At 40.1% G+C, this 14641-nt stretch overlaps 1 protein-coding gene across 1 annotated transcript; it reads left to right on the plus strand.

The window, feature by feature from the left end:
* Positions 1-9453: 9453 nt before the first annotated feature.
* olfml3a (olfactomedin-like 3a) lies at positions 9454-14217 on the plus strand. Its single transcript, XM_026368681.1, has 3 exons — positions 9454-9579; positions 11086-11398; positions 13433-14217. The coding sequence occupies exons 1-3, from the start codon at positions 9469-9471 to the stop codon at positions 14215-14217; spliced, it is 1209 nt and encodes a 402-aa protein (XP_026224466.1). The 5' UTR covers positions 9454-9468.
* The last annotated feature ends 424 nt before the right edge of the window (positions 14218-14641 follow it).

Genomic DNA, 14641 nt, shown 5'->3' on the forward strand with positions numbered 1-14641 from the left:
ACACTCCTGTAATGAGTGCTTTGTGAGATAATGGTATGCACAAGCCCGCCTCCTGCTATGTCTCCTCACTCAGCTCCAGAGGCAGAAACAGCAACAAGAACAATGCTGAAACATGTCATGTAGACAAGCTCGGGACACACATGTATGCAGTGCTTGAGGAGTGGTTGGTGGAGTGTGAAGGCAACATAATTAGATTTCTACATGGCATACAAATGTGAAGTATGTGTATTGAATTGAATAAAAGTACTCCCAACAAAGCCTGTTGCACCTGGTCTGTACAGGAACTCTGTGGTTCAGATTTTGCACAAGATTCCCACTCTTACAATTTCAAAATCTGTTTTTAAAAAAAAACGTACATTAAAACAGTTTTTACTTGTAATAATTCCTTATTTTCTTATGTAATCACTCCCTGTCAAACTGCCAATGTAAGTGACAGCGAACAAGATTTACAATCCTTGTTGTATCGACAGTAACTCAGCATAGAATCACTGTCAGGGGAGTCATAAAATGGGAATTCTGTACTAAAAAGACTAGAACTAAAAAAATCTGCGATGTGATGTTGAGCTTTTCATTATCTTATTCCAGGGTGTAAAGACAGAGGGTTGAGTGGTCTACAAAGCCAGGCACAGTTCACAATTAACACTTTTTGAAGTTAATTTTAGTTGCTTTCAATCTTACAGTATGGTGTAATCTGCTTATATGTGGACATGAAGCACTTTGATTTGCAGTTGTGTGGAAAGTGCTGTATAAATAAAACTGATTGACTTACTCTGTATATACTTAAAGCTGCAATAACAGGCTTTTTTGGCCATTAGGGGGCGGTTCTTATTGACATACAGTTAAAATGATAAACTTGTTAGCAGACACAGAGCAACATTATGATTCATATGGAATTGTTTGTTCACATGGGGAATGTAAGTCCTAAATTAAATCTTGTGTTACTGATGTCTACCAATACCTGAGGGGAATATACAGTATACAGCCAGAGGGGGCTTAGCCCTCACTACTGTGGACCATCACTACTGATGGTAATCTTTGTTACCATGTTAATGGACACAATATGCAGAAAAGCAAAGAGAATTATATATATATGTAAAAAACAAAACCTATGATTCTTTTTTTTTTATTTCTTAGTTTCATGAGCTGAAACTCATTTTAAAAGTCCACAAAGCCTCAAAAAGCTGTAGATGATTGTTCTCTAGAGGTTCATCAATCCAATATAGCATGTTGAAAACAATCTTTGGAATTTACAATATATTATTTTCCCCCATCATTTACACTGGAGTCATGTTAGGAAACGCAAAGTCTTTATTATATTAGGTAACAAGTGTTTCAATGTACACACAGGCAGACTTGACAAACTTGGGAAAATGTGATGTGATGTGTGGTAACTGGAATCTCTTGCCTGATGGTGCCTGTTTATAGATCCTTAGCATGCTTGCATGCGTAACATCACAGGAGAGAGCAGTCTCCAGAACAAGTATGGCTAACAGCTGTGTGCTCCTGTGCTGGGACAACTGGCTGTGACGGCATTTCCGTGGATATTCTCTCAAATACTGTGTCTTTATTTTCCAGTGGTCAAGCTCCCATGCAGCGCCCACCATGGATAAATGCAGCTTTGTCAAGAGTTTTTCCCCTCTGAGCAGCTGTCCACAGCCTCTTAGGCACTCTTCTGCTAAAGCAACTTCAGCAAGTGTATGTTGGCTGTCAACATTCAATTTGAGAGACAGTTTTCATTACAGAGTATAGACTACTTTAGATATCATGTTGGAAAAATATTTTCTCATGAAACCCCTCTATGCAACAAATTAAAAGTAGACACACCTGTGTTCTGTGTGTACATAATGCATACCTCATTGAAATCTGACTTGGCTACACCTCACACCTCAAACCATTTCACAATTCCTGGTAGTTACATGAGTCACTGATGCTCTGTGGATGGTTTGTAGTCACACTAAGCTGTTACTTTTCCAAGATTATGTGGCCAACAAGATAAAAACCAAGATACAGCACTGCTTTATAAAGCCTCAGATAGACAGTCAAATGTATCATTTTTACACTGGAAATTCAAGCAAATAAAATGTAAAAAGGAACGCATTGATTATGTGATAGATAATCAAGACAATGCATTGTTAGTATGCTGAGTGTGTATGATAAATTACATGAAAGCACAGTGCTTCAGCATTAACTCGGCCTGCTCTTGAATATCACTGTCCAATATGGTGTCAGACGTCTCTCAAGCACATACATCGCACAGTCCATCCAACAAAATAATAATAATATAGGAAGAGAGCAAGGTGTTTTTGAAACTTTTGACAACTGTGATAGACCTGAGGCAGCTGCTAGTGTAAAAAAATAAATCCAAACAGGATCATTGCCAATTAAAGATCAAACTAAAATGCTGGATGCAGAAAAATGTGACTCTCAGTGGCTTAACTACAGGAGATGCTACAAAGGAGAGAGGTAGAACGAGTGTGCCACTAATAAGGCCTTGACTATTACCTGGACTGACAGCCAAAGAAAGGGAGGAGAAGGGCTGGCTCCATACTGCTCAGTGAGCCAGAAAGCCCCCAAACGGCAGGGCTAACGCAGGTCAAGTGATTTGGCGCCTTGGGTGTATTAAAGCTATTTACAAGGGACTAAAGGATTTATGTTGCTTCACCCATTCAGCCTGCAGTGTTATACGGCTGCATCTCCTAATCAATACAAAAGGGTAATAAAGAATGGGTTTTTACGGGTGTTTGGCTCGTTGTTCAGTTGCAGAGGAAGGAGGTTTTTATGGGTGGCTCCTGTCGCCTGATGTGAAGGCAAACGTGAGATTATATGGGATCCATTGCATTCTGTCATTAGCGGGCGCGCTCGTGCACACACATACACACTCATGTTTAACTATTCTTGTGGGGACACCCATTGACATAATGCATTCCCTAGCCCCTTATCCTAACCCTGGCCCTCACAACTAAAAATAATAATAATATACTTTATTGATTCCCTTTGGGAAATTGGTGTGGGACAGCTGCCAGACAGCACATGTCAGCACTCTTACAGGGTTTTGGTGTCTTGTCCAAGGACAAGGACGTATGTAGCCATGAAAACAGAGAATTGAACTACTGACCCTGGATTTTGTAGATGACTGCGCTACTACCTGAGCTACTGTCACTAAACGTGTAACCCTAAACTCTATCATAACTAAATTCCCTAACCAAAACCTATTCTTAAAAATATGTAACCTAAACCAAATCAATACTCCTTAACTTTCTGTTGATGTAAGGGGGACTTTTACATAGCACTACAAACTGAAGGTTTACAGAAGCAGACGGTAAAGCAAGAGGCACGAGAATGCATTCTGAATAATCTATATGTCTTTGTTAATTGCCCTGTGCACGAGGTTTATTACTGTGCTTCTCTGTTTTCAGGGGCAACCTGAAAATGAACTCAACCAAATGGTAGGGGGTAAAAAATATGCAATGTGATTGGGCAAGTCTTAACCTTCAAACAGCTACACCTCTGGAGAAAAAATTTGAGACCACTATAATTTTTCCTTATAATAGCATCAAGTGAGTTTTTACATGTGAGTAGAGTAAATAGAGTTGTATTAGAATTATTCAGATTCTGCCAACACAGTATCATTTTTATTATTTTGATGTGTTATGATTTCATTTGAATGTGTATTCTAAATAAGAAATATTGTCAGCAGTTCACAAAAAATGAAACAAAGCTGTTCATTTCAATAACACATGCACCTAGAAAGGATAAAACCTGAGAAACTGAATTTTATTCCCAACATGCACACATATACTTGCATACATGTGTACACCATATAAACCAGCAAATGGTTTATAGTATTTGGGTATTTGTTCACTTGAATCTTGTGACGGGTTTATAGCATTTGGATACTTGTCTTCTCTCACACACAAACAAACTGATAGACTTTTCCGTAGTGCATACTATCACTCTACAAACTGAGCTGTTGCGCTGATAATTCTGAGAAAAGACAGAATCATGATCCTTTAAAAGCATCAAAACAATGTACATATAATTTGTAATTTGTTGAGGTTGTGTGTAGATTAAGTCTGATACAAAACACATCATAAAAAGTATTTCCAAGGCCAAAGCATTCCACATGTTAAATATTTATTGAATGTTTTTTTTTTTATCTATCCCTATAATATATTGTTTAAAAGGACTTCCATTGAAGGTATTGAAGTCAATATCACAACATTGTTCAGCCTTGGGGACCTGGAGATCTGGACCAGGATATACTGTATACTCAAGTATCTTACTTACAGTAGTACATAGGGGTATAATGTTCTTTTTCCACTACATATATAAGACTTTTCTGACTAATATTTTACATGCAACATGTAATATGCTTACAAAATACAGTATGCCAAGTTTCTGTGAGTTTTTTTTAATATAACTGATGTTTCTATGACAAAAGACAAAGTTCCTAGGGTTAGAAAGACCATTTAAAGACCAGTCAAAAGATTGATTCAAATAAATTATGGAAACTGCGCTATGTACTGTATATATCTATAGTGCTGGGTTATCTGTATCATTTTTATGTGGAACATTACCATTAACATCATCTAGATTTCTTGTGTTTTAATGGTTTACTGTTAATGTGCATTGATTGTGTTTGCATAAAATAGTTGAATTGAACTGAACTGAATTTAATTGAGCTATAATTAAGCTATAATTGAAGATAACACACTGTAAAATACACTGCTCTCCAAAAAAAAAAAAAAAGAAAAATAAATAAAAGTCACCACCTGGATTTAACTGAGTAAACAGATAAGAGCCTCCCATTGGATAATTACTACATGGATGGTTATGTTTCAGCTGGCAACTAGTTATTTTACCCAAACTGATGGAGTGAGTAGCTTCTTAGTTAATAAACAATAATGTCAGAAGACACATCCTGTGGCCGTGGAAAATATGTTAATCTGTTTCAGAAGGGTCAAATTATTCGATATGCAGCAAGCAAAGAAAACAGCTAAGGAGATTGATGAAACTACTAAAACTGGGTTTTAGAACTGTCCAATGGAAGAAGGTCATGTGGTCTGATGAGTCCAGATTTACCCTGTTCCAGAGTGATGGGAGCATCAGGGTAAGAAGAGAGGCAGGTGAAGTGATGCACCCATCATGACTAGTGCCTAATGTACAAGCCTGTGGGGGCAGTGCTATGATCTGGGGTTGCTGCAGTTGGTCAGGTCTAGGTTCAGCAACATTATGAGGTTAGCTGACTACCTGAATATACTGAATGACCAGGTTATTCCATCAATGGATTTTTTTCTTCACTTTTCTAGTACTGGCACATTCAAAGATGATGCCAGGATTCATCTGGCTCAAATTGTCAAACAGTGGTTCAGGGAGCATGACACATCATTTTCACACATGGATTGGACACCACAGAGTCCAGACCTTAACCTTATTGAGAATCTTTAGGATTATCAGTAGAAAATAAAAATTAATTCAACTATGGACGGGAAAAAATGTTGCGACATTGCAGAAGCTTATTGAAACAATGTCACAGTGAATGAGTGATATATGGTCATATTTCAGTTGCCTTTGTGATCTTTGCTTTTTTTTTTTATGATTTCTTTAGCTTAGTTTCCTGATTTGATCAGATTTATGTAGTGACCCGTTGGAGGGGCCCAAACCTTATGTGCCAAACTATGTAAGTATTTTAAAATGGCTCTATCTTAAGCACCCACAACAGTAAAATGTTGCTTGTATATTTATAAATATATTGTATGTACATTTCCACATTATTATGCTATTTCTTTTGTCATTTTGGTCAAGAGACCCTTGAGTTTTCATCATTCTCTATAAAATGCTTTAACTTGAGTAGGATTTTTAATGCAAGACTTGAATCGTTGCAGTAGTTTTTTTTACTTTAGTAGAGGATCTTAAGACTTCTTCCATTTTGTTCAGTGTGGACTGTTTCACATAAAGAAAGATGCTGCCATCTGGTGGGTGATTTTATATATGAACTATGCACAGTTGTGGATTTAATGGGCTTTGTACTGAAGGTTTCAATCATTACCTTGAGTAGATTTGAATAAGTGATACCCCTGTGTCAACAAATGTCACACTCTTTCATTGTTCATCCCTGCTAAACTTAAAGGTTTTGAGACTGCAGATGCTTAGGTGAACGGATGCTTTGCCCTTTGATCACACCACACTACTCAGTGGTGCAATTAAGACAGTAATTAGCAATAGATTAAAAATCCACACCAAGTGGCAAGCAGTACAAGCGTCATGCTCCAAATCGATGTAGCAAAATGGAAAAGAAGTGATAAAAGAAGTGATGAAACTGTAATTACTCACATCATCAGAAGCTATGATTGAAAAAAATCTCTGGGGCATTAAAACACGCACACACAAACACAGATGCACCATTTTACAGCCATTGGCCTGTCAATGCCCTCTCCTGCCGGTTCCAGACAGGCAGTGTGTTCCAGATTAGATCAAACTCCAGGATGCCTATTTCGATTCTAAAAGCAGCTGTACGGCACTTTGTTACCATGACAACATTCACAGTCTGGTCTGCTGTCTGCTGGCATAAAAATAGACAGGGGTCTGTGGTTCAGTTCAGGACTCGCTGAGATGATATTGGGCAGCAGACAATCAAGAGAGCATGATTAGACCACAGTCATTAGGCTGCTGGAGTATCTGGCACTGATCCCTAATCAAACTATTATGATACTGCAACAAGCTGCAAGATATGAATGTGTTGTTTTCTGACTGTGTTCCTTTTTCTGAAGTGTGTGAAGCTGTCATAGTTCACGATTTGATGTGTAGTGACAAGGAGCGACACAGAAGCAGTGCCACAGGGGTGGCACAACCACACAGTGACACAAAAAACACGCTAAGCAAATTCAAATAGATGCAAAGCAACTACAAAAAGTTACCAAACAACCTCAAAGAGATAGAAAGCAACTACAAAAAGTTACCAAACAACCTCAAAGAGATAAAAAGCAACTACAAAAAGTTACCAAACAACCTCAAAGAGATAGAAAGCAACTACAAAGAGATAAAAAGCAACTACAAAAAGTAACCAAACAACCTCAAAGAAAATGAACAAGGAGATACAAAACAACAAAAGGTGCAAAACAAGGTTAAAGAGAAGTGAAATGACTGTTTATAGTAAAAATATATAGTTTATCGTGGCTATTTTACAAATGTACCTCCCACCTTGGCAAAGATAGATCACGCATTGTTAGTCAATATGATCATCTCTGTAATCAAACCTTTATGCACTGTTACCCCTGCACTGAGGACAATCTACAGTTTACACCATTCACTCACATCAGATAAATGCAATCTCCTTCCAAGTGGCAACAAAGTGTTATTGACTAATTCTGGCTGTCAGAGTGTGGCTGGAACTGTGTGCTCAAACCAATAAGGCATATCAACCACGGGGACCAGTGAAGCCATACATTTCTGACTCTTGTTTAGTGGATCAAATTTAGCCCTGCAAATGTTTCTTTGCTAAACAGATAAATAAGTGCATATTCTGTATCTACTTGCAACTAAATTACTGGAAATAATCACTACAAGTCCCTTTTCCTCATCTGTCAGATTTTCTCCAATTAATTGGCCAATTTAAAGGTTTCATATCATCCATTTTTATCTCGCTAGAAGGGATGTGACATTTAGCAGAAAAAGGGCAACAGAAAATAATACATTTTCTATGTCGCTTTGTGTCTTAATAAAAGTACTTACTGCTACACATGCATGAACAGGTACTAGTCCTAGCCAAATGCTCTAATATTTTTAACCCTAACCCTAACCCTAACCCTAACATTTTTTGTTAAAAGTAAACAAAAACCTCCATAAACATGCTGTTAGCCAGTGAAGTGCATCTAAAATAGATAGTGTGTTCTTGTCTTTTTGAATTTGCAGCAGTCATGATTTGTACTAACTGCATGTGTAAGGTAGTTTCTTGTCATTACAAAAGTCAACACACAAGGATGTGACTTCTGAAATGCTCCTGGATTGGGGCAAACATTTGTGACGTGTTTGTCAAAGGAGAGGGTGAGTGTACAAAAACACACCAGTTTGAGATATACAAACTTGGGTCGGCCAAATAGAATTATTTCTGATTTAGTATTGTTAAGCTGGAGGAAACTGCAGGACATCTGGCGCTTGATTACATCGGGCACTGAGAAAGAAAAACATTAACTGATGTGGGCTGCACTTTAGTAGTGCGACATAGATCTGGGTGTCATCCGCATAACAATGATAATGAAATCTGTTTGCGGATGATGTGTCCTTGTGGAAAGATATAGAAAATAATAAAGCACAGAGCCTTAAGGAGCACCACAGGTTTAGATGAGTCAATGAAGGAGAGGCATTACCAGTACTTACTGCCCTCTGTAGCGGGCACGGGCAATCAATAAAATCTATGAATCCATAGGCCTGCATAAAAACACTGCTGATTCTTTCTTCTAATTTCTGCACAGCCCTTATAAAAGTGTGCTTTTGTCCAGTACATCTCTGCTGTCAGCCTGGTGAAGACCATTTGCCTGGCTTCAGTCAGTGTGTCTGGCTGAAAGAAAACCAGACTGGTGATCTGATGATAGAGACACTGAACTGAGTCTGTGTGAATTTAAGGAGTTTAATGCTCCAGTTGTGCATTGCTCATTTTTCACCTTTGATTTGGTTTCCCAGTTAGGCAGTATCCCTGAGGCCATCCCATCTAATGAAACTGCACCACTGACAGCATCAAAAGCTGATTTTGTGGTCGTGCATTTTTATGTTTGAACCCTTTCATGCATGAATTATGACAAGAGTGTTTTTATTCCTGTCCAGGTATGAAAAAAACTATGCATTTATTTATTTGAGTAGAAAAATACTGTCTAATATTAATATTAGTAAGAATATGAATGAAAAGACCACTAAGCAATATTAATAATAATATAGTAATTTTCTATTTTACTTTGCAAAACGTATTTCTGAGCTAAGGTCAAGTTAAATGAACACTGAGCAATCACCACCATCAGCTGCTAATAATCAGCTGCTTCTGATCTGTGAAGACATTTAAATCCTTTCAAATGTTAAAACAAATGTATACAGAGTAATAAGCGGATCAATCAGTCTCATCTCAAATGATCATTTTGTTTTGTTCTATTTGTATTTTCACAGCCTGAGACAGTGCAACAAACACACATGCACAGAGTGAGTGGAGGATTTTTTTTTTTGAGGACAGCGAGGGGTAAGAGGCACAAGGCTCCTCCCCGGGAGTTTGTGAAAACATTCCAGCAAAGTGAGAGTGGTCAAAGAATTGAAAACTCTCAGAGCGGCCTCTTCCTCTCTCTATCCTTCTCACCTCTCTTTTGCATATACATTTACTATGAATGCAAGCGTTTATAGGTTTGTGTGACACATCATAATTTGAACACTCCCCTAAAGACAGGGTAGAGAAGAACGAAACTCATCTGTGCCACTGATCATCTCACAATGAAACCAGTCTTAGTCCTCCTTGTTTCCACGGCCTGGACTTTTACCGGAGCCCAGTACTACTACCAGGGGCTGATGGATTATCTGGAGAACAGATTGTTGGCTATAGAGGTAAGAAGCGAACCCCCTTTAAATGACTAATAATTGATTATTATACTGTGTTTTTCACACATACTCATCTGTGAAGCAATTAAAAGTGCCAGTTAGGTGTTAATTCCTGATGCATCCTCCACATGCTTCTATTTGACTTAACTTTGTAACTAGTGCAGTCCAATTAATGCAATATCTGCCCAGCTCATCAACTTTGCAAGGGCCACTGGGGAAGAATCAGTTGATGCATGCATAGCTTCTTTTTCTAATACAACACGCAGCGTTTGTCCGACGACATTACGGTTTCTTCAGCGTTTAGGACAACGACACACCAGTAATGAGTACAAGCCCAACCTTTGCTACCATGGCATCAAACATTGCAGCAGCCAAAGTAGAGAAATGTGCTCTGGAAAGGTACAGTAGAATTAATCTGCATGACAACAAAGTGCCTCAGGGAAGGAGAGGAATTACACTGGAAAGGGTTACAACGCTGTGCACTGTATGTGCCATCAAAGAGAACAAGCAAAGTTTGTGTGAGCTGGGAGTTCAGCTGGCTTAAGGTGAGTATGTAATGCATGAGCGTGTCTGTCTACCTGAGGCAGTATTGCGTGTGAACTAATAATTCTTTTAATGCATTCTTCTTCAGTGGAGTTTCAGAGTTTTCCTTTTTCATCAGCCATGTGGCTGCAATGCAACAAAAATGACTATCTTAAAACTGTTCTCCACATGAAATGAGTTATCTATTTACAGCTAAATCCTGCTCACTTCGCCCCCTGTGGCTTCCCCGCAGTCTCAATTCCAATATGCTGCCGCTACTTCTGCATTGATATGAACATGGCAATTCATCACCAAGCTTTCATTTCCATTTGACCACAGGCCCACAGCAAGCAAAGGGAGAAAATGAAACTGAGGCGGAGAAGACAGTGGCGGAGTTGTCCGTTATTACATCTTGCTGTGAATAATTCACCTGTCACCTCTCACTGTGTCCGTCACCACACCGAGAAGCGCAGTGCTATATTCTATTTGCTGATGTTGATAATGCTTTGATTCAAACAGGCCCATTTTGCTATCTGAAATTTCATATGGCGGCCAATAAGAGAAGCGTTACAGCTAAGCTAGCAGCTCTGTGAGGCACAGGGATGATGCTATAGGAGCTAAACGCAGGGGCGATTGGACAGGGGGAGCAAGGTGGGACAAATGCCCCCCGAGTTGTTTTCAGTTCCTAATGTTGGAATTGCACACTGAAATGACAAATGTGTCCATGAGCTGTTGAAAGCACTAAAACAAATGAGACAGAGGAAATCAGTCATAATAAGTGCCTTCTTAGAGCCTTATAATTTAAATGTAAATAAGGTTTCATCATATAAAATGAAGAAAAAAATTAATGAAGTGCTGCAACCAGCATGCATAGCAGCACTCATTCACAGGGAGTCGTTAACTCCTGCTGCCTCCTGGCTTTGTATATATATATATATATAAAATTGCAGTACATTATACTGTAATGCTTATTTTGCTCTGCCCTTGTAGGACCGCATGCAGTTTTGGCATGGGCAGTTGCATCGCTACCATACAGAGCTGCAGGATTTCAAAAAGGTAACTGCTCAGGCCATGGACGGGCTGAAGAATGGTCACAGCATGCTGTTCAAAGACCTGGAAGGAGCTAGACTCCGAGTGGACCGGGTGGAGAGAGAGATGGACTACGTGGAGACCCAGACATCACCTCGGGCTTGTGCGAATAAGGCCGATAAAGTATTGGAGCAGGGGGCCTGGGGGCTGGAACAGAGCAGAGGAGCGGGAGAGGAGGAAGAAGACTGGGAGGAGCTGCACTCCAGAGTCTCTGGTGAGCTGCAGTGAAGCACGTCAGCCAAACGCACTCAGCAGGATGATTCATCTCTCATTTTCATTCACAGCATAGCCCTGGAACATGTAGCCCTGTAGAACGCATGTTCTATAGTTACATTTAGCAGGACATATCCCACCAGGTGCCACGCCACTCCTTTTCCTGAGTTGCTGTCATGGAAAAGCCATGTCTCTGGAAAGTGGGAAACAAGCGCAGCGCTGTTAGAAGTCGTTTAACGAAGCTCTCTGAGTCAGGGGGCAGTCAGGTTTTCCAGGAGAAATGTGGCTTGATGCAACTCATTTATTTCAGCAGGGCTACTCCCCTGTGGTTGTGCTGTTTGAGCACAGCGTTTGTCTTTCTAATCTTCAGATCCTAAGGCGTGCTGCTACAAACTCTGCTGAGATATCACTGCTGCACTGAGTCATTTACCCAGGTAATACAGGGATTTATAACCTGTTAAAGCATGATGTGGAACGTTGTCAAATTGCCTTTTAATTCCATGAAACACAGATGGATGTACGTTGGCTGGTTCCATTGGTTGGTGGCATATTAAACAAAAGATCCACATAGAGTAGCTGGCTCTACAGGCTGCAGTACGTCCCTGATGATGGATTATTTAATTCAGTTGCTACTATTTATGTAGACTCCAGACTTCCAAAGCAAATGAAAAAAATATAGATTTCTTATTATTCACACAGACTTAATACAGTAACGAAATCAGATCCTCTGATAATAGTTACAATGATAGTTAAATACAAAGTGGATGGTAGCACAAAGCAGAATGAAGCCTCTACTAGTTTATGTGTGTAAGATCTTCTGTGCGCTCTGGAGCCATGTGTCTGCAGAGAGGAGGCACAGGAAACTGCCCCGAGGTCAGTAGCGCTACTCTTCCAAGCTCATGTTCGCAGAAATGAGCTCAGCTCACAGTGATCCATTGTGAACGTCTGTGACGTGACCCAAAACGAACTGCTCTGCATTGTATGGACCCACTTCAGATTTGCCTCAGGAACCATCAGGGGGAAATCTGTTGTCCGTGTATTTTAGTAAAAGCATATTATTAGTCTGCTCTTACAGAAAGCATCATTATGCTGCCCGTGTGCTGCTCTCATACTTCCTCTCATTATGAATCTTTGTGTCCAATTTCCTCCTGACTACTTTGAATTTGCCTTAATTTGCGGAGCCAGATATTGACTGCTGCAAGCTGCTTGTTGTCTCTAAATGTTAGGTTGCAAAGACACACACACACACACACACACACACACACACACACACACACACACACACACACACACACAAACACAGCAGTGGAACTGGCATGAAACACGCTAATGGAACTAAACGTGACAGATGATATAAATCTAAATTCAATTCTTATAATTACGTTAATGTCACACCTGCTAGGTGTTTTGGTAGCATCTGGATGAAGTCTTCTTCAGTTCCTTAAAACCTGTCATCTCTAGCCCAGTAAATATTGATGACTAAATAAACAGAATTTGTCTGTTTGCATGTTCTCCCATGTGGGTTTTCTCCAGCTTTGTCCCACAGTCCAAAGACATGCAGTTAGGTTCATTTTTAAATTGCCCATAGGTGTGAGCGTACGTGTGAATGGTGAATTGTCTCTATATGTCACTCTTATGATAGACTGCCGACTTGTCCAACTTGTTCCTCCCCTCCTGCCCAACTTCACTGTCTGTGCTGACAGATGGTCAATTCATAATAACACCATCTTTTATTAGCTGACTATATGTTTTCAAATTAGAAATTAGAAACTATCTAGAACAATCTGATCTTACACGTTTCCTTCTTATACTGCAGCTCCTCAGTCTTTGTAGCATATTTAAAACCCCTATTCCAGGATTCTTCATCAACATCATTCTTCATTCTAAAACCAGTCGGTTAGCAATTAATTACCAAGCTGCTGCTGTATCACTGATTTTAAATTGTGAGAAACTCTTAGTTCCGGCTGTAAAAATGATTGATGCTTCTCTAAGCAGTGAGGCATTACCAACCTCTTTTTGTTCTCTCTTGCCGCAGACTGTATAGAAATCATCTCTGGCATCAGATCAGTGAAGATTCTGAAGAGAGTGGGCAGTCCCAAAGGCATGTGGACCAGAGACCCGAGGTCATCCAAGGTTTATGTCTTTAATGGGACAACAGGGGACAAAGTCTACCAGTTCAACTCTGTTCCTGACTTTTCCAGCTCTCCTGGAGTCAGCGGCAGCAGACAGATCAAGCTGCCCTCAGACTGGAGCGGCCTGGGCAGTGCTGTTTATAACGGCTATTTGTACTACATCAAACAGGAGGCCGGAATGGAGGTGCAAGTGGTCAAATATGATCTGCTGAGTGGCTCAGTGAGTGACACCGCCATGTTTCCTGTGGACAGCCACGCTGCTGTTTACAACCTCAACCCAGAGACTGTTGCAGACCTCGCAGCAGATGATGAGGGCCTCTGGCTCCTGTATGCCACCAGTGACAGTGAACCGAACATTAACCTCGCAAAGATGGACCCTGCCACGCTCGATATAGAACAAATCTGGGACACCCGGTGCCCAAGGGAGAACGCAGAGGTGGCTTTTGTGGTCTGCGGGACTGTCTATGTCGTTTACAACACCCGTCTGACCAGCCGCTCCCGGGTCGAGTGTGTGTTTGATGTCAACGACATGGTGATCAGCGAGGAGGCTCCTCTGCTGTACTTCCCCAGGAGGTATGGAGCCCACGCCAGTCTGAAATACAACCCTGAAGAGAAACAGCTCTACGGCTGGGATGATGGCTATCAAATCATTTACAGATTAACCATGAAGAGGAAACTCCTGGTTTGACATCAGGGGAGTGGGGCTATGTTTTAAAGGCAAAGTATTAAAAAAAGGAGCCATAAACATTATGAGCTGTTCATCTCTCTTCTAGTCCATCAGTGAATTAAAGTAGATGATAAAATCAATGCCATTCTCATTCATATTCAGTATAACCACCACCATCAGCTAGTTAGCTTAGCTTGCCATTAATATCTAAAGTTTGGTAATTAATTATGCTACAGTTTGTTATTTTTTTTTGTTAGAAGGTAGATGGTCACAGCGATTCAACCACTAAAGCCTTTGTATTAGGCCAATGTTGCAATGAAGCCATCATGAAAGGGCTGACATAGATAACTTTTTGTGCATGTTCATTTCATTTCTGATGCATTTCGTTTTATTGACCACAGTGCAGTTTTTTATTAATCCCCACAGAAGGTCATCAGCCTGATGA

Source organism: Anabas testudineus, chromosome 7, assembly GCF_900324465.2.
Source record: "Anabas testudineus chromosome 7, fAnaTes1.2, whole genome shotgun sequence".
Taxonomy (NCBI): Eukaryota; Metazoa; Chordata; class Actinopteri; order Anabantiformes; family Anabantidae; genus Anabas; species Anabas testudineus.